Source organism: Carassius auratus, chromosome 8 (genome assembly GCF_003368295.1).
Source record: "Carassius auratus strain Wakin chromosome 8, ASM336829v1, whole genome shotgun sequence".
In the NCBI taxonomy this organism is placed as follows: Eukaryota; Metazoa; Chordata; class Actinopteri; order Cypriniformes; family Cyprinidae; genus Carassius; species Carassius auratus.
The window spans coordinates 9,586,635-9,611,497 of record NC_039250.1 but is presented as its reverse complement, the minus strand read 5'-3'; the positions used below and the strand labels follow the sequence as shown (position 1 = coordinate 9,611,497).

Genomic DNA, 24,863 nt, shown 5'->3' with positions numbered 1-24,863 from the left:
CTTCAATCCGAGGCCTAAATCACATGGGACATACAGTATACTGGAATGGACAAAAGACCATCGGGCTCAAAATGTTCAGCTCTAATAGATGAATGCAGTCTCAAAAACTTGACGTTTCTCAACCTGTGGTTTTCAGCATGACACTGAATCTTACACAAGATGCATAACCATCACTTCAAACTGAACGTGATCTCTTTCCAAAGCAAGCCAGGTTTTACGAAGCCTAGGAGGAGACAACCAAACTAGAGCCTCCAGCTTTCCCAGCAGAGAATCCTTTGAGAGATCTGCCATTGTGAGACTCATCTCAAGCCACTGGAGAACCTCAGTTCACTTAAACCTGCAGCTAAAGAACAGTGTTCGTTCTCTACCTCCCTGGAAAAAGAGTCCAGGTCATGTTAGGTTGTTCCTGGGCCATATTGCCACACACTCTTTCTAATTGTTGCTGTCATAGTGCTGCATTTATCATAAATAAGATCTTTGCTTTGCACCATCAACAGTTTTGTACTTTAAATGTCATACAGTTTTATGCCTCTGTCAATTATTTAAAGCGTAAGGCATTTTAAAGTGCAATGAAGGGGATTTAGCTGCTGCCGTGTGGCTTACTTGTTTTAGATAGCTTGTGTTTAAATGTTTAATTGCTATTGTGGTGCTGATTTAAGCTCTAGAGTTATTTTTAGCTGAGTTGCATGGGGTGACTTTGACTTGGTTAGTGGCTTTTCAATCGTTGCGTTCAATCTCTGACATTTGGGGAAAAAAGGGTCATGAAACTCTCTGCAGTGCAGGCTGTGGATGTTTAATGCAGCAGGGCGGATAACGCAAGCCCTCTCATCTCCTGAATCACACGGGGACCTTTGCTGGCCAGAGCGATCATGTTTCAGCCCCTGATTCTTCTCCACTGTCCCGCTAATGGAATCAGGGCCTTGTTGTTCTCTGGCTGCATGCTGAATCTTTAATATGCAAGCCTTCGCTTGGGCATGTGTGCTAAACTTTGACATTCCAGTGCGTCTGCTCTGAGAGGACATGTGTTTGATGAACAATGAGTTGTGTTGTTTTCTCTCAGGCTCTGTTAGTGATGAGAGCGAGTGGGGTTGTGATATGGCAGAAAATCTCCTTGTTGAACTTTAGTGTCGCTGCACAGAGGCTGTTAAAAGTGCAACGGTGCACCAGCAGAAAAAATGCATAAAGCCAAAGACTGCCTACATAGGTGACATTTAAAGCGACATTTAAAAATTTATGAACTGAACTGATTTCATCGACTAAAAAATAATATGCTGATGACTAACACCATTAGTCAGTTGATTGATTGATTATGCATGTATGCATTTTTTATGTATTTATTCATGCATGTATGTATTTGTTTTATTATTTTTTTATCAGTGTTGGTTGACATTGATGTTTATCAGCTTAATGTTGATATGTAATCATAGCAGGATGTTTCTGCCTGTTATAAGATTACTTTTGCTATCATTATATTTTATCCATATTTCATGTTGTTTAGTTGACATTGACGAGATTTATTAATTTGAGATTTTAATGTGTAAACGTATTTTATTCATTTTTTTAATTTTGTAGATTATTATTATCATAAGCACTTTAATCAGCTATCTGCCCTAACATAAAAAAGAAAAAGATCTAATTCTCTGTATCAGTAGGAATGTTAGCGGTTCATTACTAATTGAGAGTTGAGACTTTTTGTGGCCTCTGTAATTACGGCTCATCACATGCCTTTCTGTTGTGCAGCTTTTTTGTGCATACTGCATGGATAAATTGGACTGTGCTTCCTCTCATAGCCATGCTTTCTGCCTATATAATCATTAAAATATTAAATTTTTTTGTATGATTTGAAATGCTTTTAAAAACGTGCAATTGACCTTGTTTATAATTCAAGGAAGTGATCCAGCTGCGCATGGTTTTAATTATCCTTCTTCTGATTGCCGAGTTGGCGTTGGGTTTAAACTTCCGATCTGGTTCTTTGCTGAGTCAACTTCCTGGCTGCACTTTTGCCATGGGCACATCCATCATCGTTGTGGTTTCCAAACGGATCCGGGTGGCTAAAGTGCAGGCAGGTGTGTGTACGCATGTTTGGCACCCCCACCCGTGGGAATGATGTTTGCCAGATCAGGTAAATCCTTCTATAACCCTCCCTGGAGCTGGGTTTTCCTAGGCTCGCTGTCTCAGTGGGTCTCATGCACCTCTGCATCCGACCATTGGACCGAAGAACACACATACACAAAAGTGATTTGGCACAGGCGACCTGGAATTGAATTGGAAACACTGGCAGTGGGCAGCAGTTAAGAACTGTGTGTCCTTGAGGTCTTGTTTTGTGGAGTCACAGCAAAATTAAAAAGACTATTTTGCTTTGGTCTGTAATTTTAAGCTGTACTATGGTGCTAGGGGTGGGTGATACAGGCAAAAATAGCACAATATAAAAATACATTAAATCTTTTTTTATTATGAATGCATGTAAATATAATATATGAAAATATATTTTATAGATTATTTATATATATATATATATATATATATATATATATACCCATTTGAAGGTATTTTCTTATTTCTACTGTCATGAATATTCATTTGAATTATTTTATTACTTTTTGTTTTTTTAAATAAGCAAGTAAATATATAGGCTTCTCACTTTTAGTTGATAAACTTCGTGTTAGCAACTATATCTAAGGGAACACAGCCTTTTTTCTTTAATTTAAGCTCTTTTTGCTCTTTGATTGAACACCCATTTCCTGCCAAAAAGCACTGTTTTGCATAATTGCAGTAGAAAATTTATACTATGCTATATAGTTTCAGTGGAAGCAAAACAGTTTTGTTGAATGATGTTCAGCCCCGCCTTCATTTACCTTTCAGAATCATGTTCTTACTGTGAGGTGTGCATGGGACAGATCAACTGCTGTACAGCCCTCTGTAAACTCTGTGAGCGTGAGATAGTCGCTGTTTTAATGAATTGCATGATGAGCTCTCTCTCCAAGGGCTTGTTAGTAGTGTTCTGTTCAAGGTGTTGTCATTATGGGTCCTGTCGGAGACGGTGGCCTGCACTGGCCGTGAACAGGTTGCTAAACATTTGGTGGTGTTAAGAAAATAATAGAACAGACGCATTTCTCTAAAGGATAAAAACAAGAGTTTGAGATTCTGCATTTGCATTTCACTGGGTTGTAAAATGATAATTTTGTCTTTTGTCTTTGCAGAGGGAGTTCCTCAGGTCTTCTACTTCGGCCCTTGCGGGAAGTACAATGCTATGGTTCTGGAACTGCTTGGGCCCAGTCTGGAGGACCTGTTTGACCTCTGCGACCGCACTTTCTCCCTCAAGACCGTCCTAATGATAGCTATTCAACTGGTAAGCGTCTGGTCAGAGAGGCTGTTAGCTTTTTTGCAGCAGTTTTGGTTTGCCTCATTACACATTTAGGATTTATTTTGGCTGTTTTCGAAATTACTTCTAGGAATTGTTCAGCTCTTGCATGTTTTTGTTGGATTTTTTTATTTATTTATTTCGGTCCAGAATGTCCTTAACAGCATCTTCCTTGTTTTTTCAGATAACACGGATGGAGTACGTTCATACGCGGAGCTTGATATATCGAGATGTCAAGCCAGAGAATTTTTTGGTGGGGCGGCCGGGGTCTAAGAGGCAGCACACCATTCATATCATTGACTTCGGGCTTGCCAAAGAATACATAGACCCCGAGACCAAAAAACACATCCCATACCGAGAGCATAAGAGCCTGACTGGCACTGCCCGGTATATGAGTATCAACACACATTTGGGAAAAGGTGTGCACTAAATACGCTCCTTTCATTTTCCTGTGAAAACCAGCCTTGTGTTTCCAAAATGGACATTTCTCGATTTATTTATTTTTTTAACTGATTTCTTAGGCGAAGGGGGAAAATAATAAAATCAGCAACCCACCTTAAATTACATACTTTCATTTTCTTGAGTGACTCATATTTATGTAACCCACTTAATCATGTAGTCTGAAATATATCCGTCTCACTTTACAGCGAAAATGTACCTTTTGCGTCGATCAGTATGATGTGCAACAGTTGTTGTTTTTCTTCCTACTTAGAACAAAGCAGAAGGGACGACCTAGAAGCACTGGGCCATATGTTCATGTACTTCCTGAGAGGCAGTTTGCCCTGGCAGGGCTTGAAGGTTTGCACTCTTTTACCACCCATTCTTAAAATGATTTCATTTCTTTTTGATCTTTGCAACCTTTTTGAGGTATTAATAAAGGAATCCTCAGGTTTCAGGGTTTTCTATACACGTTACAATACTTCTGAAAATGTTAGGATGATAAGATTTTAATTTTTTGACATAAGCCTCTTATGTTCACCAATGATGCATTTATTTGATCAAAAATACAATAAAAGCAATATAAATATCAAATTATTACAATAAAATGTTTCCCATTTTACTCTAAGGCTGCAGTCTTCAGTGTCACATGATCCTTTGGATATCATTCTTCATATCATGACTTAATTTCAGTGTTTGAAATGCAGATTTCTTTTTATTTAATGATACTCTTCAGTATTGTTTATGAAGGAACAGCGTTTATTAGAATTTTGCTAACATTACAGATGTCTTTGCTGTTACTTTTGAATGCATCCTTGCTAAATGAACCTATTTATTACTTTCAAGAAAAGTCTTACTGAATTTTTTGAACAGCAGTGTAACTGAGAAGTGCAATGACATGACAACAAATGCAGATATCAGCTGCTCATGTGGTTCAGTTGCTCAGCCATGTGTTAGAGCAATGAGTCACATGGCCGGAGCGGTTGCGGTTGCTTCTGAACGCACACAGGTGTTAGAAGCTCTGTGCTAGCCTGCTGAATTGCTGTCTCTCACACCATTGTTAATTCATCACTTAAAGGGATTACATGGAAGGCACATGACAGTAGGGTGAGAATGAAAAAGGCAATGTTAAAAAGAAAAATGGTTCGAATCTTCTTTTGTTGTGCGAGTCATTGCCTATTCAATAAAACTAGCCAGAGGCAAAAGCTTGCCCTGGATATACGTGTTGCATATGCTTAATTACATTTCAGCCAGGTTTAGTCTTTCGTAAGTCTTTTCAGTTTGTTGGTGAGAAGTCATTTGTGTGTTTTCCATACAGGCGGACACGCTAAAAGAACGTTACCAGAAAATTGGCGACACCAAGCGAGCTACGCCGATCGAAGTGCTATGTGAAAGTTTCCCAGGTTAGTGCCATCCATGGGGTCATGTCAAGCACAGTAGTGTATGACTCGTTTCCCTGAACTAACGCCGTTTTAATTTTCTGTTCAGAGGAAATGGCCACCTATTTGAGATATGTGAGGCGACTGGACTTCTTTGAGAAACCAGATTACGACTACCTGAGAAAGCTCTTCACAGACCTCTTCGACAAGAACGGCTACGTCTTTGATTACGAGTACGACTGGGTCGGCAAGCCTCTCGTGAGTGTTTGTTTCCTCCACAGATACTTCCTCAATGCCTTTCTTGTGTACTTCAACTGTCAAATGCCTTTGTCATGCTATGTTGGGTTTATTTCCAATTGTATGAGTGTGAGAGACATGCTCAATGGTGAGATCATTGTTATCTTTTACAGCCTACACCTATAGGCCCCATCCCCACAGACACACCCCAGCCGAGCAGCAGAGACAAAGCACAAGCACAGACCAAAAACCAGGTGAGCTGGGTGCACAGTTAAACTCGGAGTGGATCTACTTAAGGGAAGTATGCTCTACACTTTTTAATTACCTAGGTGGTAGTGTACATTTAAGATGTATCTTACACACTCAAACCCAGATATAGTATACCCGCCCACTTTTCCTCTTTACATATGCAATCAATCAGAATAAGGCTCAATGCTTTTGGTCGTACACATTGATGACAGAGTAATAGTTGTCGGAGGAGTTGCTCAAGTTTGGCGTGAGGTTACAGTTGTGCAATGCAACTTTTGAACATCACTTGTGTGATTAATTAGTGGGATGAAAGGCTAGCTGTGCCTTGCTTGGTGTAAACAAATCTGTTTTTGTGGCCAGCTGCTTGGAGACAAAGTTCTGTGCTGCTGAATCAAAATGCTTTCGGTTCAATGGTGGTATCAGCACTGTCTTCACTTTTTTTCTATAGGGCATTAAATGCTCTCACTGGAGATGAGGGCCATAAGTCTGGGAATATCATGTTCCCACGTCTGTTTTGTCTTGTTGTCTTGAGGATTGTGACAATGTGAACAGGACGAGTATTCCTCAATAATGAATATTTTTTTTTATTTTTTTTTCTTCTAGATACACTGCCTTTCAAAAGTTTGTCGCCAGTAATTTTTTGAGTCTCAAAAATACAATAAAACTGTGATATTGTGAAATATTATTAGTTCTAATTTGTTTTCTATGCGTGTTATTTTACAAAGTAATTTTTTCAAAGCTGAAATTTCAGCAGCCATTATTATAGCTTTTAGTCACGTGATCCTTCAGAATTAATTCTATATATAGTTTGTCAAGATTAGATTAGATTTACTTGTAATATAGTGAAGTAAATGTAGGTGTCCCATATACGGGACGGGGTGACAGTTAAAGGGTTTAATATGTTTGTGGAAACTGAGATGCATTTTTTTCAGGATTATTTCAATTTTTAACAGCATTTATTTGGAAATAGAAATATTTTGTAAGATTATTTTGTCTTTACTGCCATCCTTGCTGAAGAAAAGTATACATTTTCATACAAAAAGCAAAACACTTATTGACCCAAAACTTTTGGACAGTAGTGTAACTGTTTTTAATTTGTCTTTGTCTGGATTTTGTGTTCTTGCTGTCATTACACAACTCAAGCACATCCACCATTTCTTGGTTGCTCATCCATGTTCCAGTGAAATCACAGAATAAAATGTTGACCAAATGTGCCCCGTTTCCAATATACTTCCAATATACTTCCACTAACAAACAGAGAGTGTCCTTCAGGACAGCACACAGTGCCACCCTGGAAATTCTGACTTCATTATAGCTCATCCCTTCATTCCTGTGACCTCCTTTTAATAAAATAACTCAAATGTGTACTGATGTACATCCACTGACATATAGCTGCAATTTTGCTTGTTTTATTAAAAATCCCAGTTTAACCCAGAGTATATCTGCATTCATTTCAAGCTACATGAGCATAAAATGAGCTTAAACGTCTGGTGGAAGATTGTTGTACATATATGTGCCCCTCTGCTTGTACTTGCATGTACTTGCAAAAAACAATGTTAAAAGCTAGCATGGTAGTGTTCATCATTTGTAAAAAAATATATATATATATTTTTCTAATAGCAGCCTTTTGTAATTCTGCATGTTTGCTGTTGATGTTTTTTTTCTTTATTTCCATTAGTTTGTGTCATTCACTTTTAACTTTTTTCTTAGAAATTGAGCAAGCTTCTGCATGTGAGATGCCTTCTTTTTAATGTTTTATTTTTCGTTTGTTTGTGTTTACTCATCCACCGCCCCTTCCCCATCATACCTCAAAATCTCCATCCATCTCACCCCGCCCACCCTTCATTCTTCTCCGCCCAAAATGCTCCTCCACTGTCCATCAGTCGCCCGAGCCCAAAGGAAGTGAGTCCCAGCCCACTCCAGTGACCAATAAGGATACTCTGGGGTCGCGTCTCACGGCCGAGAGGCTGGGGGGCTCAGTGCAGGTACTGCTTGCTCATGGTGTTGCTTTTTGAGTGAGCATGGCTGCTTTTCTCTGTCTTTTGCACACTCTTTCATCTGTGGCGCTCAGCTTGGCTCATTTAGGCTCTGAACACACTACAGATTGCAGCAGGGCCATTCCTTGGAGATACCATGTGTTTTAAATAGAAGCCATAAAGCATTTTAGCTGGAGAGCAGCTCCCGGTGTGATAGGATCTAATGGATGCTGATAGATTTCATGAAGAAACTCTTATGTGGTTCCTTTGAAAGGCACTTGATGAGACACATGTGCCACCTAGTGTTTGGGTTTTGGAATGACTTTGCAATCATCTTAAAGACAGGTTTATTATAGTTTTAAATTAATAATTTCATTTTCTCTTCTTCGTTTTTTCAATTTGTCTTTACAAATAAATTTTGTGTTTAGCTTGTGTTTTTGTTATTTTAAAGATTTCTAGTTTACCTGTTTTTTGTTTTAATTTATTTAAAGTAAAATGTAATAAATAAATATTATAATTACATTTTTATATTTTATGTCAGTTCTGGAACCATGAAAATGTGTTTTGGTATTCCTATGGCAAAGCTGAATTTTCTGCAGCCATTACTCCAGTTCTCAGTGTCACATTATTCTAAAATTATACTTGGTGCTACAAACTTTATTTAGCATGTAATTTTTTTTACCAGGATTCTTCGATAAATTCAAAAGAACTGCATTTTTTTTATTATTTAAAATATTTTGTTACATTACAAACACTTTTGGTAAACGTAATGAAAAAACCATATCGATCACAAACCTTTGAACATTAGTGTATAAGAAAAATGATTTTTATTTTTTATTTTATGACAATAATAACACTGCCTCAGCACAAAGATTCCAGTTACAAATTCTACAAAATGACTTTTTAGGGGCTGAATGTGGCCCCATTTACTATGCATGGTTCAAGTGACTTAATTCCAATTTGTTTCCTTTTATGTGGCACAGATCGTATTTGACTGCTGAATGTGTAAGCAGGAACAAACCGAATGGATTCCAATTTTCATGTCTTTTCATGATTCATGTCTTTTCATGAGATATAGGGAGGCACGGTTTTAAGCGCTCATGGCTACAGTGCCAACGTAAGATAAAAGCTTAAAAAACAAATACAAAGCAAAACACTGTATAATTTTATTTTCATCTGCATCAATTGTATTTCGTGCTGTTTTACTTCCTTTTCCGGGTAAGAACGTCTACGTTTGGTAGTTTCAGCAGTGTAGTGTAAATGCAAAAATCTTTTAAAAGATGATGTAAGCGTGTGGTCAAAAAATCAGCTATAGTCAGAAAATCGGACTTGGGCATCAAGACCTGCAGTGTAAATGCAGCCTATGAGACAGGCCCAAACAAACTTGTTTGAAAACAGGAATGCTGCAATGTTGTCACATGTTTTCTACCTAAAAAAAAAAAAAAAAAAGATGAGTCATTAATGACTAATTTTAAAGATCACATATTCACTGTATACTTTGCTTCCTACCTTTTTGTGTATACATGTGTATAATCTTTAAGGATGATTGTTGTAGTCAATTTTTTTTAGGAAGTACTTTGTTCTGTTTTATGTCAAATGATATTTTGAGGAAATAGCAGTCAGTACATGTGTTTGTCAGATTATTTCATATACTTTGAAAGTGTGCGTGCTTTGGTCATATAAATCTCATATCTTTAATATTTACAGTCCACAGTTTTTAATGACCTATTACAAGATGCATATGTTTCTTTAGAATGCAAATTGTGACTTTCTAAAGTCACACACTGAAGTGAATAGTTTCGTTCTTGGAATTGCGTGACATGTTTTTATTGTTTCTGTCTCTGTGATCTTCAGGTCATGAGCTCCACAAATGGAGAGCTGAACACAGACGACCCGACCGCAGGACACTCCAACGCTCCCATCACTGCACCCGCTGAAGTAGAGGTGGCAGACGACACAAAGTAAGTTTATTATCACACATTATCACCCCCAGTGATGTTCCTAAAATAACAGATCAGTTTTTATTGGGTTACAAAAATAATATTCTGAGTGTAAAACTCTTTGTATACAAATGACATGACATATTGCATCATTAATTGCTGACACTCTTTCACTCATTACATTATTTGTTTTATATTATCCCTGTATGTGGGTCATGATGAATTATAACAGACCAATTAATCCCTGTAAAATCATCTCTGCCATCTTTATTACCGTTGTTTCAATGCTGGATATTGCAACTTTACATCTTTGTAGCTCTTCAGTTCTAATTGAAAATAAATGATTTATAAAATGGAAAGTTTGTCTCTGCAAATGGCTATATGAATGTCCCTTTACTGCTTTAATGCCTGTAGTAAATTTTGTTCTGGTTTTCTTTTAGGTGCTGTTGTTTTTTTAAGAGAAGAAAGAGGAAAGCTCTTCAGAGGCACAAGTGAAGCGCGCTCTTTGAAAAGAACTTGAAACATTCTGGTCACTGTTAAGTTTGAAATGCAAGCAAATATACACGGATCTCTCTCTCGCTGTCTTTCTCTCTGTCTCTCTCTGTCCCCATCACACTTTCTTTCATAGATGCTTCACCTCTTAATGGAGTGCAAAGGAATGACGTTGACTGTCCAACAGACTCTGGTTCCTTCAAAAAAAAAAAAAAAAAAAAAAAGAGAGAGAAAGAGCATAATGAAGATGCATAAGACAAAGTGTAAAAAAAAAAAGGAAATCTCACATAAACACAAAAAGATGAAAAGATGATGATATGAAATGAATTGATATAAGATCACAGTGTGTGAAACTATGCTGTTTGAAACAATTGGTGTATACTAGCTTTCATGCAGAACATTTATTGTTCGTTGGTCAGGGGATGTTACATCAGTGAACAAATGATTTAAGTTTTCTTAGAAATACAGTAGATCTTATTTGTGATTTTAAAAAATGTGAGGGCAGGAATCTCCTCTGCACTGGGAACGACACCCACCAAATTACAAAATAACAGGACACATTTCATCTCAACCTGTCTCTGGAGTCCCTTTTCCCCCCCTGTAATTTAATTTTTTTATTATTGTTTTTTTATTATTATTACTGAAAGGAATCCTTGGGTTGTAAAGCAGTTTTAGTGTCCTGAAAATGCTTTCTTTTTGTCCTTTTAAAAATATATATAAATATAAATTCTTCTTTTTTTTCTGTCATTGTGGACTCTGTAGCACAGTTACTGGCCTCAGGTACTGTGGGGGATCGAGAGATAAATGGATATTATTCTCTTGTCATTGTTGTTATTGCACTTTTGGGAAAAAAAGAAAAAGAGAGAAGACAACAAAGTGGGCTTGAAATGAAACGACGAGACAACCGACAGACTATATAAACTGATGTGGGAGAGCATCCCGCACAGGGCTGAAATCTGTTTAAGGACCGTTTAAAGAAAAGAAGACAAATATGTTCGTTTTATTTCTCACATCAAAATTTATTTACCAGGAAATCATAGTTTGTGCCTTTCCAAGTAAAATGTTTAAAATTTAACCAAGTGTCCTGCACTGTTATTTTTTTGAGTGATTGCATTGTTTATTTTCAAAGGTTTGATGGTTATGACTGTTGTTGTAGAATCTGTGTTTTGGATGGTTCCTGTGTGTTATATGACAGGGACTTTGAAAAAGAAAAAAAGTGAGAACTCAGAAAAGTGCTTCTCCACTGCTCCAGTGTCCAGTTCCAGCGTGCTTTACAACGCTCGACACTTAATGCTATTGTACTTGATACGAGGCTTGCAAGCAGCTGCTGGGCCATGGAAACCCATTTCATGAAGCCTCCTCCACAGGGTTTCTGTGCTGATATTAATACCAGTGGAAGTTTGTAACTGCAGCTATGGAGTCAGCGAAGCATTGGTGACTTTTACACACCACGCGCCTCAGAACTCTGTGACTTAACATGGTCTCATGCTTCATAGCTCTGTTGCTGCTGTTCTTAAACACTTCTGCTTTCCAAATATACCACTTGCATTTGACCGTGAGATATCTAGCAAAGATTAGCCCTTCAGGACAGCATTTTTATTTTACAAATATTTGTGAATGCAGACTGCAAGCTGGCCACATGCTTAATTGTATATACCTATGGCAGTGGATCTGATTGAAACGCACGGATTCTTTAATTATGAGATGTGTCCCAAATACGTTTGTCATAGTGTGTGTGTGTGTATAAGACAAAAGTAATTAAGATTTAATTAAACGTTATTAGGATTCAATTAGGATTAAATTGCAATTCATAAGCTGCTGACTCGTTCATTCGTATCAGACCCATTTAGTATTAGGTGTGTTTTAGACGCTCGGTGTGACGTCATTATTATGATGAACGTCGTCGTATGGCCAAGTGTCAGGGGTATTGTCACATGTCACATGATCGTATGTTCAGAGTCATCTGTGTGCATCAGAGCTTGTGAGGTTTAAAAAAAGACCAGTTGTCAGGCGATCGGTTTAGTCATTTATTAATACATTAGTGTTAATAGATTCTGCGTTTTTATTTTAGGAACACCAAACCGAACCGTCTGTTTCAAACTCGAAAAAACATTTGAAGTTGTAGATGGCCATTGTAAAATAATATCACTTTTTATGTTCTAAAGATTTTTACTGGTACTCGCAGAACAAAAGCTGATGTTGTTTTGCTAAAACTTTTTGATTGCTTCTTGTGCCAAAACTCAACAAAAGCGCGCCTAATGCTCAAGCAACCACCTAATGGGCTAATGTATTAGAAATATTTAAATGGATTGAATTATGTTCATTGCTTTTATTGATTTATTTTTGCACTTGATTATATATGTTAACTTCTTAATTTTTGCTTGCTTCCAGAACTTACCTTTAAATTTAAGTTCTGATCATGTTTTCGTTTACAGAGTCAGGGCTGACGTTGGTGGATTTTCCTTTCCTCTTTTAAAAGAGGGCATGTGCTGTATATTAAAATCATGCCATAGTAACATCCCCTTTCCCTGGACAGCGTGGTTGTGAGATGGAGAATTAAAACCGAAAACGGGCACTGCTGGATGCAAACAATAAGTGACAGGAGCCATTTCACTTTTACTTCAATCCTAAAGCATCATCCTGATCAATTTCAATGGGATTCAGGGTTCAGTTCTGCTCATTCTGTCTCATTGATAGCTGCGTTTAAGAGAGTCGCTCTTTCTTTACCGTTTCCTTCATTCACGATGTCCGAACAGCCGGTAACTTTACCCGTGTGCAGGCGCCTGACGTACGCCGTGGGACATTTCTTCAACGACCTGTGCGCGTCGATGTGGTTCACGTATTTACTGGTGTATTATCACTCGGTGCTCGGCTTCAGGGACACGAACGCAGGTGCGCTGCTGCTGGTCGGTCAGATCGCGGACGGGATCTGTACTCCGCTCGTCGGTTACGAATCCGACCGGACGTCAGGATGTGGGAAGTATGGGAAAAGAAAGACCTGGCATTTAGTGGGTAAGCGTGTGAATTCAAACTTGCTGCTGTGTTTGAAACTAAAATAAGTGAACTGTTTTGATCGGTGTGTGTGGAGTAACGCGTGTTCTGATTTTTGTCTGATATATTTCGTGAATTTTTTTTACTTCAATAGGATAAATTCCATAGTATTACTGTTAAAAATAAAAACAAGTTGCGGTGGTGTTTTCCAATAATCTGTAGGAGGGGTATTCCGCATAAACCCCATTAAAAATCCCTGCAAACTACCGCCAAGAATTAAGAACAGACGGATGATTCATATTCAAAGCAAACGGGGAAATCACCCGGAAGCTCGTCATCTGTAGTCAGGGAACTGTCTGATGCACTTTCCACGAAAAGGCTACAAAATAAAGCTTCGAAACTTAAAAAAGGAAATGTTTCCCAAATAAATTGATCGTTAATTTCATTTCTCAAACTAAATTTTGTTTCTATTCATTGTGTATGTGGTATGTTATTCGTGTGTTTGGCGTTATACATCAACAGTCAAGTATTTTAAGCTGACAAAAATTATAAAAATGTAAGAATGGGGAAACAGGTTTGCAAATTTAGCCGGTCACTTAGTTGCAGCACCACTAGTTTGGAACAAAGGGTTGAGTTATAGTTATAAATACTTTCCCACTTTATTAAATATATTTACCATAAATTAAAGAAAGATGTTTGTTTGCATCTTTGTTTTTCTCACAATAACTTGGGTAACAGGCTGCAAATGCAGCCAACACAAATTATGTCAAACTTGGCAAAGTGAATTGTGTCATGCTGCAGAAAAGGTCCAAATGATGTCACTTCCTGACTATCATCATTACACAGCACTAACTCTTCAGTTTACTGTCCATTTCCTCCCAGGAACAATAAGCGTGTTTGCCTCCTTTCCCTTCATATTCAATCCCTGCATTGGATGTGGTGAGAAAACCCCACAGACTGCAGGACTGATCTATGCCATCCCATTCATCATTATCTTCCAATTCGGCTGGGCTGCTACCCAGATATCCCACCTGTCGCTCATTCCTGAACTGGTCACCTGTGAGCACGCCAAAGTGGAACTAACATCATACAGGTACAGTATCACTGCCTCCTCAAGTCAAATAACCAGTGTAGAGCAATAATGTCACCAAACTTTAAGATCTTAAGATCAGTGATTTTTGTCTTGGAAAAATAACAGTAAAAAACTATAAAATGGTTTTCTCATTTTAAAGTTGGAATGCAATAAAAAAAAACAAAAAACACTTTAGCTATTTAAAATAAAAATCATGTTATCTTATTTTTTTGGGACAGTTTGTCCAAAACATTAGTCTACTGTAATGCTGCCCCTTTCTTACAATCGCCTGCATTCAGATCTGCCTCCATCCAATCAACAACCGATAGTTAGAACCAAGTTCCTGGATACATTTTTCTTTTTCAGTAATCTGCTACACTTCAAACTATGTCAGAATACGGAAGAATAACCACTAACGTATATTTCATTGTACTTTAAATAAAACTTTTGCTTTCATTGAAGTCATTTTATTGAACATTGTTACTGATATACTTAAAACTGTTTACTTCTTTAACAGGTATGCTTTTACAGTGGTGGCAAACATTACGGTGTATGCTGTGGTGTGGCTCTTGTTCCACTTCCAATCCCAACATACAGAAGATCCATCGATTTCCCAGAGTCTGGGCTGGGCTGATGTTCTCACCTTCAGAGTGAGTAAATGCAAATCTACACCCAATTTAGAGATCAATTCAAAAGATTTAGTATACAATGTCGATCAAGCTGAAAACAGTAAATCCGAGTTTCCACCACAAAATAAACAGTCTGTATTTCCAAACCTGTATGACTTTCTTTTTTCTTTTGAAAATAATGAAAAATTATATAGATTCTGAAAATAATAAACTAAAATATTTTGAAGAATTTTGGTAACAAGTTTCAGTTCCCATTCATATGGACAAAAAAATAAAAAAATGGAAATCAATAGGAACAGAAACTGTTTACAAGCATTCTTCAAAATATCATCTACTACTTAATTTCTTTGTAAAATCTGCTTTATCTTTGTTTGTGACAGTATCTGGCACTCATAATATGGGCCATCGGTACTGTTACCTCCGTCATCTTTCACCTGGGCACTAAGGAAGGAGGAGTCCAGTCTCAGGAGAGTGAAGAGACGGAGGAATCTCAGCCTTCAATCCCCGGCTATTCCCTGATCTCTGGACGTCTGCTACTGTGGAAACACTGGCTCGCTGAGCCTGCCTTCTATCAGGTGTGCTCATAGAGATCTGAACAACAGACACACAAAAATTGTTTATTATGTACATTACAAACAAGTAAAAATCCATCCAATAATGAAATATGTCACAGTATTCTGTTTAAATACAACAATGAAGGTAATTTTTCTTTCCTACTCCAGGTAGCAGTACAATATATGTGCACAAGACTGATTGTAAATTTGTCCCAAACATACATCCCAATGTATCTGACAAACTCCTTATCACTTCCAAAGGTGAGAAACATGACACTGACAAATACAAAATCAAAGTTTTTTGGGTAACCATGAGAATGTTAAAGGGATAGTTCACCTAAAAAGAAACAAATTGAAACTAAAATGAAAACTAAATATCTAAAAAAATGTCATTTTAAAATGGGAATAAACACTATCATGGTATATAAATAACTGTAGAACACTAAAGATGTTTTTGACCACGCAGTGAAAGCCAAAAGGATCCAATGGAACAATGGAGCGCATTGACTTTCATTGCTTAGACTAAGATACTAATATTAACAGTGTATTTGTACTTTTAATTACAATACCACATGTTTAGAGTGAAGCTGGTTTGGCCAGGATTAAACTGAAACAATAAAGCAGATGTAAAATTGAGCAGAATATTCTCTTTTTTTGCAGAACTACATTGCAACGGTTCCCCTGGTCATGTACGTCAGTGGGTTTGTGTCTTCTCTGCTTATGAAGCCTGTTAACAAATGGATCGGCTCCTCTGTAAGTTTTCACAGTTTCACTCACTGATTCAACATACTGTGACCTAATAAGCCTCATCTTTCATTTTTGCCTTTGCAGATGGCCTATTTTGTAGGTCTTGTGCCCATAATGGTGTTTTCCTTTTGGGTTTTGGTGGACACAAACATGGGTACACGGGTTTATGGAGCCGCTGTGCTGCTGGGAGCTGGATCTGCTGTCATTCTGGTCATGTCTCTGTCCATGACTGCCAAACTCATCGACGATCAAAGAGTATGTGATGATATCAAGTGATAACTCATACACCTGTTTTTGAGGGGCTTTGCACACATCAGATGCAATTAATGCAAGTCAAAATAAAATATGCAGGGGCAATGAAAATGGTTGCAAAAATGACAAACATTTCAGCCCCCCAATTAAAAATCTAAAATCAGTCAGACTTTGTGTTTGTACACATGTGGTTTCGTCAGATATTATCTCTTTGCCAAACACTGTGTTCACCAGCATTTCTTTTGCAGCAAGTAGCACAACACAAGCAGTAATGTCCATTTAGCCAACAAATGACTCTAATGAATGATTTTTAAAGGAACAGTCCCCCCCACAAAATGAAAATTTAGCATTACATCACTTGTTTACCAATGGATCCACTGCAGTGAATGGGTGCCGTCAGTTTGAGATTTCAAACAGCTGATAAAAATATCTCATTGATCCACAAGTAATCTACATGACTGCAGTCCATCAATTAACATCTTATTGTAAAGTGAAAATGCTTTTGAGATACAAATCCAACATTAAATGTGTAGGGAGTGTTCACTTATAAACAGTGCTTTATCTCTGCATATGTCTCTCCTGATTCAGACAAGATGACTTTTTCACTGGAAAAAGCAATATTATGGATAGAGGATTATCTATATACAGTATTGTTCAAAATAATAGCAGTACAATGTGACTAACCAGAATAATCAAGGTTTTTCGTATATTTTTTTATTGCTACGTGGCAAACAAGTTACCAGTAGGTTCAGTAGATTCTCAGAAAACAAATGAGACCCAGCATTCATGATATGCACGCTCTTAAGGCTGTGCAATTGGGCAATTAGTTGAATTAGTTGAAAGGGGTGTGTTCAAAAAAATAGCAGTGTGGCATTCAATCACTGAGGTCATCAATTTTGTGAAGAAACAGGTGTGAATCAGGTGGCCCCTATTTAAGGATGAAGCCAACACTTGTTGAACATGCATTTGAAAGCTGAGGAAAATGGGTCGTTCAAGACATTGTTCAGAAGAACAGCGTACTTTGATTAAAAAGTTGATTAGAGAGGGGAAAACCTATAAAGAGGTGCAAAAAATGATAGGCTGTTCAGCTAAAATGATCTCCAATGCCTTAAAATGGAGAGCAAAACCAGAGAGACGTGGAAGAAAACGGAAGACAACCATCAAAATGGATAGAAGAATAACCAGAATGGCAAAGGCTCAGCCAATGATCACCTCCAGGATGATCAAAGACAGTCTGGAGTTACCTGTAAGTACTGTGACAGTTAGAAGACGTCTGTGTGAAGCTAATCTATTTTCAAGAATCCCCCGCAAAGTCCCTCTGTTAAAAAAAAGGCATGTGCAGAAGAGGTTACAATTTGCCAAAGAACACATCAACTGGCCTAAAGAGAAATGGAGGAACATTTTGTGGACTGATGAGAGTAAAATTGTTCTTTTTGGATCCAAGGGCCACAGGCAGTTTGTGAGACGACCCCCAAACTCTGAATTCAAGCCACAGTACACAGTGAAGACAGTGAAGCATGGAGGTGCAAGCATCATGATATGGGCATGTTTCTCCTACTATGGTGTTGGGCCTATTTATCGCATACCAGGGATCATGGATCAGTTTGCATATGTTAAAATACTTGAAGAGGTCATGTTGCCCTATGCTGAAGAGGACATGCCCTTGAAATGGTTGTTTCAACAAGACAATGACCCAAAACACACTAGTAAACGGGCAAAGTCTTGGTTACAAACCAACAAAATTAATGTTATGGAGTGGCCAGCCCAATCTCCAGACCTTAATCCAATTGAGAACTTGTGGGGTGATATCAAAAATGCTGTTCCTGAAGCAAAACCAAGAAATGTGAATGAATTGTGGAATGTTGTTAAAGAATCATGGAGTGGAATAACAGCTGAGAGGTGCCACAAGTTGGTTGACTCCATGCCACACAGATGTCAAGCAGTTTTAAAAAACTGTGGTCATACAACTAAATATTAGTTTAGTGATTCACAGGATTGCTAAATCCCAGAAAAAAAAAATGTTTGTACAAAATAGTTTTGAGTTTGTACAGTCAAAGGTAGACACTGCTATTTTTTTGAACACACCCCTTTCAACTAATTGCCCAATTGCACAGCCTTAAGAGCGTGCATATCATGAATGCTGGGTCTTGTTTGTTTTCTGACAATCTACTGAACCTACTGGTAACTTGTTTGCCACGTAGCAATAAAAAATATACTAAAAACCTTGATTATTCTGGTTAGTCACATTGTACTGCTATTATTTTGAACAATACTGTATGTATATGTATGTATGTATATGTGTGTGTGTGTGTATGTATGTATGTATGTATGTTATGTTTCTGTCTGGAGCCCTAAAGGAACCACTTCAGAACTACTTTTCAATAATGCTAATGAAAATCTTTCTTTTAACAGCAAAGTGGTGCTTTTGTGTACGGTGCAATGAGCTTCACTGATAAGGTGGCAAATGGAGTTGGAGTGATGATAATCCAGGCTTTACATCCCTGTCAGTGAGTACAACCAGCATCTCCATTCCAATTCCTGGCTCCTGACCGTAGTGGCTGGGAATGTAGATTCTTTAAATGCCCTGCTTTTCTACAAATACAATCTTAAATGCACGGTGGCTATGATTATCTACTGGTCTCATTGTAGGCCAGATGTTCACTGGCTGTTGTAATGTGTGTGTAGCAGTTGGCCTGTGTGTATTCAGTAGTGTGTATATAGTCTGTGAAAGTGTAACTCTTTGTTGTCTCATGTTTGATATAGATTATTTTGCGCTTACTTTACAGAACACTGGACTCCGACTGCAAATGGTTTTACCGCACTGTCATGGTGATTGTCACCGGCGGTGTGGCTGGCGTTGCTGCTCTCTGTCTCTCTTCCCTTCTCATCTGGCCCATCGCAATTCGCCGACGTGAGTCCTGGAAATTTTGAAACCTTTTTAAAAAAAAAATTGTTGTTAAACCACTTAAATCTTTCCCCGCCTATAATGGTGTATTGTGATGGCTTGGTAACACACATTTTAAAACCGCTGCTGATGTTTGCTCTACATTAAAAGGGGAAATAGATTTCTAGAGGAAATACCGGGGTGAAAGAGAAATTCTGTGGTTAAAATGATATTTTAATGGTTCTCTGATAAATACTATGGTACTTCATTATGATGCTGGTATTAAATTGTAATTACTATTTAAACGGACAGTCCTCATGTTCAGTTTTTTTTAATGAGACCATATGAACCATATAAAGACAACATGATGTAAAGACAACATTTTAAAAAATAAAAAGTATTATATAATAAAACATAATAATAATAATAAAAAAACTGAAATTTGGACAATTTTTAGAGTAACTTTATGCAGTAAAACATTTTGAATCTCAATCTAAAGCACCATTTAAAAAATTAATTTTTAATATGTTAATTTAGCATGTTAAAATACATTTTGTAAAACCTTTTTCTTTTCTTTCTCATGGTTGGCTGGCATTTCAATGTATGCTTAATTGTAGCATTTATATAAGCTTTTTATCTGTAAATATACTTATTCAAATAATTTCCTTGTATTTCCTTCTATTATAAATCCTTCACTGCCTCCTCAGGTCTCGCGGTCATCAGAGGGCTGATGGGTACATATGACGATGAGACAAACAGCCGTGAGATCAATGGTATACTGAACTGACAGGTGTGTGAAAAACACTGTTAAAAACATGAAAACACTCAACATTCTGTGAAAGACTGGGCCGCACTGCAGAGGAAACACTGCGTTTCCTTTTGTAACTAACCAGGAACAAGGAAGAGAAAACAATTGCTGCGCTCTGGTCACGAGTGCTTGTCTCAGCACTTCAGAGATGCTTGTTCTTACACTGTCAACAGGCTCTTTATGTGACGTTTTAAAATATGAACTCCGGTCTGTCACATGGAGTGACAACTCGAACAGGACAGCAATGATAAAACACATTCAAAAGGAGGAATTTACTCTGCTGAAGATTTCCCAAACTTTTTTGAGTGTTCCACTGGAAATGACATGGAACATGTTTGTATGATGACTTTGTAAAGTGCATTGAATATGATACAGAAACTGGCCATTCTTTAAAGTTTTGCAGATGCTTTAATGCAAAGTGTCTGGCTGTAAAGTTGGAATAGCACAAATATTTTTGCAGTAAAGCTTGTTCAGGCGGTTGTGCCTGTACTGTTTTGAAGTGGTACATGTGTTACTTGTTGAATTTTTATATATATATATATATATATATATATATATATATAATCTATATCTATATAAACGTCATTCCATTTCCTGTTGTCAATGGTTCAGCATTTACATTCAATGGACAAGAACAAAAAAATCTTCATGGTTTAATTTACTGACACAACCATTTCTAAGCCGTTTACTGCTCTTCCTAGAGAAAACTAGCTAGTCTGCCACATTAATACATCTTTGACGTTTTAAGTTCACCTGTAACTGTTACAGGGCAGTTATTTTTTTATCCACTAGAGGGAGACATATTAAGGAGCTTCGTGGCCCTGCAGTGGATTAAGAAATTCTTCATTTTGAAGAAGAACTTCATTTTGGCCATTGTCATCCATCATGTTCGACATCCAACTTATGTGTGCCCATTAATTATTATTATTATTAATTATTATGAATTTAACTCTAATCATAAAAAAGACTAACATGTATTACTGTTGTGAATTACAATTGTACCTACTGTAAAATAAAAAAGATTTTATTAATAATTTAACAGCACATTAATATAAATATGCATAATTATTGCTGATTCTGATGTGTTTTTCAGCTCAATAAAAATAAAGAGTGAAATTTAGTACTGTTGTAAATTACAATTGTTCTATCAAATACAAAAAAAAATGTATTACATAATGTATTTTTTTGAAACTACAAGTTACAATACTAATATTTACTGTATGTCTTAATATTTCAAGCTTTTGCTTTGGCAGAATACTAATGGAATGCTTCAATATCCTCAATAATCCTCAAAAATACTGTAAATTATTATGCAAACTAATATGTATGCGAAAACTGATTAATTGTGCATCCCCATTTTTTTTTTTTTTTTACTGGATTTAATTAATTATCCATTTCATCAACTCTCAAACTCCCTGCAGTTTCCATTTGAGAAACCCTTTTACAATTGCACAAAAGAATTAAAAGGGCAGGATCTATACGGTGTTTGTTGGGGTTATGGCACACTGACTCTATCATACGAATAAAAAAAGTTGAGGCACAGATGTTTTTGAGATCTTTGATTACAGCCCTGCTTCCCTCCCGGAGCTCTGCTTATAGTCCATCAATGCCATCCCTCCGTCATACCTGAATCCACCCGGGTCATAATACTGGGTGGCATTGCCATTTGAAATCCATTTCTGAAACACAAGTAGCAGAAACAAATGCAAATTCAGCCTTTAATTAAAGCAGAGCTGCCTGACTCCTGGGTATCAGCCCACGGTGTGCCAGCAGCAATACCCCCCTTGCAGTCTTTGAACATGCTGCTGTGGGTAATTTGAGGGGCAGGCGTCATCTCCGCCTGTTAGTGTGACCACTAATTGGAGTCTGGACCATGGCCTGTACTTGGATGGAGGCAGAGTGGTGTGAATGATATAAGGTTACATCGTGAAGGGAGCAGAGGTAGGGGACAGCCACCCAAGAATACTGGGGTTGCTTTATGGAAGGATTCAGAGAGGTCAGGCAAATCACACAGAAACTGCCAAATCCTTTACTTTATATACTTTTATAGACCGCTCATTATAAGTGTGGTAAGAGTCATTTAGTTTTCCAACAGCATTTAAATGAGACTGATGATGAATATAAAGCTATTGACATTTTAAACTGGGATATAAAGGACGACTTTTGCATCTCAAATAAAAATGACATTTTAAGTCAGTATAGCTTGAAAGTTGGATATAAATATATTTTGAGGGGACCAGAGTTGTTTGGCACACTTTTCTGAATATCTTTAGTGGAACAAACGTTATGAATTTGCCTGGAATATGATGGTCACTATGTTAATGTTTGAGAGCAAGTCTTTTAAAACGAGAAGGTCTTCATGTTGTGCGGATTTGGATGGAGAGGATGTCATCGTCTATCATATTCTCCTTTCAAGCTGGACTTCACCCAAAAACTGTCCTCTAGTGCTTTTCAGATTACAACTAGCATGCCATACTCGCGTATAAACAGAAACTTGACATTTAGCGCTCCTGCGGCACAACAGCATGCTGACCATTTGAACTCTATTTAAAACACAGTTTTTCATTTGGGTTGTTTTAGTGTTCGTCGTTCTTTGTTTTCATATCGATATTCCAGTAAATGTATGATTTATTTTCTTCCCATGGCTGAAAATGATATGTAACCAAATCTATTTAATTCCTCCCAGGAAGCTTGAGCGACATTTTGCCTTGCGTGAAATGCCAAGTTCAGTGTCCCATTGAACTCACAATGCACTTCAATGTAAAATAAAATATAGCAGAGAATATTTGATCATTTATTTACTATTAAATCGATAAAAAGAATCTTAATTATTTTTTTAAACATCTTCAGAATAGTTGACGTTCACTAACAGATGTTGCACAAGACATGCGTCACCGGAAGGTCACTGAAAAAACAGCTGATAATCGAGATTTATATAGAGTGAACATATTAATTATAGAGTAAATGCTGAAGATACTACATCTGAAATTCATTATGGTGTACAGTTGTACAATTAGCAAATGACTCATGGGTACAGGAAGCTTGACAGACTGCACTGCATGAATATTGTTGGAATGGTAAGTATTGCTCATCAACCAGGTGAGACTCAAACCCACAATCCTTGTCCATTATGCCACTGGAACTAGGCTTTAAGTATGCAAACAAATAATGTAAAATCCACCATATTTACAAGTTTGCTTATATCATCTCTTTCAAAAATCATTTCTAAAGGCCATTTGTCTTGGCTGGGGGAATATGTGGGCATTTGATGGGTCATTGAGAGTGACTTTGCAGTTTCACCACACACCCTCCTTCAAAAATCATAAAAAACCTTTAAAAGAAGGCAATTAGAGAGAGAGAAAGAGAAAAGGTTACTGGCAGAGAGCATGTGATTATTGTCAGAATAAGGATAGATCGCGAATCATTGTGGATGACCAAAGAATGTACAAGAGTGAGGTTTCCAGCCCCCAGCTGGGATGGAGGCCTTGCTTGAACCTGTTGGAACTGGATTCGAATATGTCAAGCATCAGCTGCTGTTCTGACTTACAGTGCTGCTTTTTTATTGTCACCCATGATTCATTTCGGACAGACCTCAATTGCCATGATCGTAGCAGAGGCTTATGTGCCATGACAGATCATTTGTAAACAAGCAGGGCCAAAGTCATTAATGACAGCAATGCATAAACAACATCAGCATTTAGCCAAATCTGATGCAGTGACTAAAGCTGTCCACACTATCATTTAGGTTAGTCAAAATGATATTCCTGTCTGAGGTTTGCTCTTAGTCTATTGTCATGCCCTTTTCTAAAGTCAAAGAGTGAGTTTGGTTCATGTGGTTCGTTTTAGCATCACAGAAAGCTCTGTTTTCTCCTGCAAGCTGGATGCGAGTTGAAGTGTCTGACCCAATATCCTGTCCTTACAGAATTGTGGTTGGCCAACTGCCCTCTGAGTCTGGCTGGAATATAAGTCAGTAGTATTATTATGTACTTTGGAGACCAACAAGCCTCTATAAAAACAAGTTATTTGTTGCTCCAAATTGAACACCGTGAGGTTTCCCATTTTTCATTCTCAAACTTAAATAATACAGTACATGTATTATTATTCAGTAAGTAGGTTTAATTCTCAAATATGATTGGCTGAGCAGCATTTTAAAAGTGTTGATAGAATCCATCAGCACTGGGAGTTTTCATTGTTAATATCCAGTGGTGTATAAAGTACCTGAAACTCATACTCAAGTAAAAGTACAGATACAGATACAGTAAAAGTCTTAAAGTATGTGATATTTATTGTCCTTAAGTACAAAAAGTTTTTTTTAAAACTTAAATGTACCTAAGTATTGAAAGTAAAAGTACAAGAAAATGAAAAATGGAAAAAAAGCAAATAAATACACACACACGCAAACACACACACACACACACACACACACACACACACACATATATATATATATATATATATATATGTGTGTGTGTGTGTCTGATACACAGTTTGAGTAGCAAGATTGTGTTCAGTTTTACTATTTCTGTATTTTTGGGTAAGAATAAGAAGCACTTCTTTCGATACTTAGTGTCTTCATTCCAACGTAAGAAAACATTTCTGGAATCTGTATCTGAAATAGCATGTATTTACACAGATTATGCATCTCAGGGGGGACATGGATTAATTTAACCTGTAGATATATGTAGGTTAATAGGATAAATAGGCCTAATGTTTTGTTTTTAACAAAACGCTGAATAGGCTGCTGATATTTTAAATAATTTAAAACTTGAAAGAAAGAAAAAGTGGAAATGTGAAATTAAAACCGCCAGTAGGTGACAGCATGTGAATGCTAATGAGTGAGTCATTGAGATTCAA

The 24,863-nt window shown here is 37.2% G+C and overlaps 2 protein-coding genes across 5 annotated transcripts in view; both read left to right on the top strand.

Annotated features, from left to right (window-relative positions):
• The window catches only part of LOC113107238 (casein kinase I-like), a 28,956-nt gene extending 17,809 nt beyond the window's left edge, over window positions 1–11,147 (top strand). For 3 of the 4 annotated variants that reach the window (XM_026269596.1, XM_026269597.1, XM_026269595.1), the window contains 9 exons: window positions 3,201–3,349; window positions 3,546–3,780; window positions 4,074–4,159; window positions 5,118–5,202; window positions 5,288–5,436; window positions 5,589–5,669; window positions 7,548–7,649; window positions 9,495–9,601; window positions 10,021–11,147. In XM_026269596.1, the coding sequence (XP_026125381.1) occupies window positions 3,201–3,349; window positions 3,546–3,780; window positions 4,074–4,159; window positions 5,118–5,202; window positions 5,288–5,436; window positions 5,589–5,669; window positions 7,548–7,649; window positions 9,495–9,601; window positions 10,021–10,075 (1,049 nt within the window). In that variant the 3' untranslated portion in view covers window positions 10,076–11,147. The remainder of the gene's footprint in view (window positions 1–3,200; window positions 3,350–3,545; window positions 3,781–4,073; window positions 4,160–5,117; window positions 5,203–5,287; window positions 5,437–5,588; window positions 5,670–7,547; window positions 7,650–9,494; window positions 9,602–10,020) is intronic. The other variant, XM_026269598.1, reaches the window with a different exon arrangement.
• A 1,368-nt stretch (window positions 11,148–12,515) lies between these two features.
• mfsd12b (major facilitator superfamily domain containing 12b) lies at window positions 12,516–20,512 on the top strand. The gene is made up of 10 exons (XM_026269588.1): window positions 12,516–13,084; window positions 13,946–14,156; window positions 14,653–14,785; window positions 15,145–15,339; window positions 15,487–15,579; window positions 15,979–16,071; window positions 16,150–16,320; window positions 18,730–18,824; window positions 19,104–19,228; window positions 19,909–20,512. Exons 1-10 carry the CDS (start codon window positions 12,655–12,657, stop codon window positions 19,986–19,988), a joined length of 1,626 nt encoding a protein of 541 aa, XP_026125373.1. The 5' UTR covers window positions 12,516–12,654; the 3' UTR covers window positions 19,989–20,512.
• The last annotated feature ends 4,351 nt before the right edge of the window (window positions 20,513–24,863 follow it).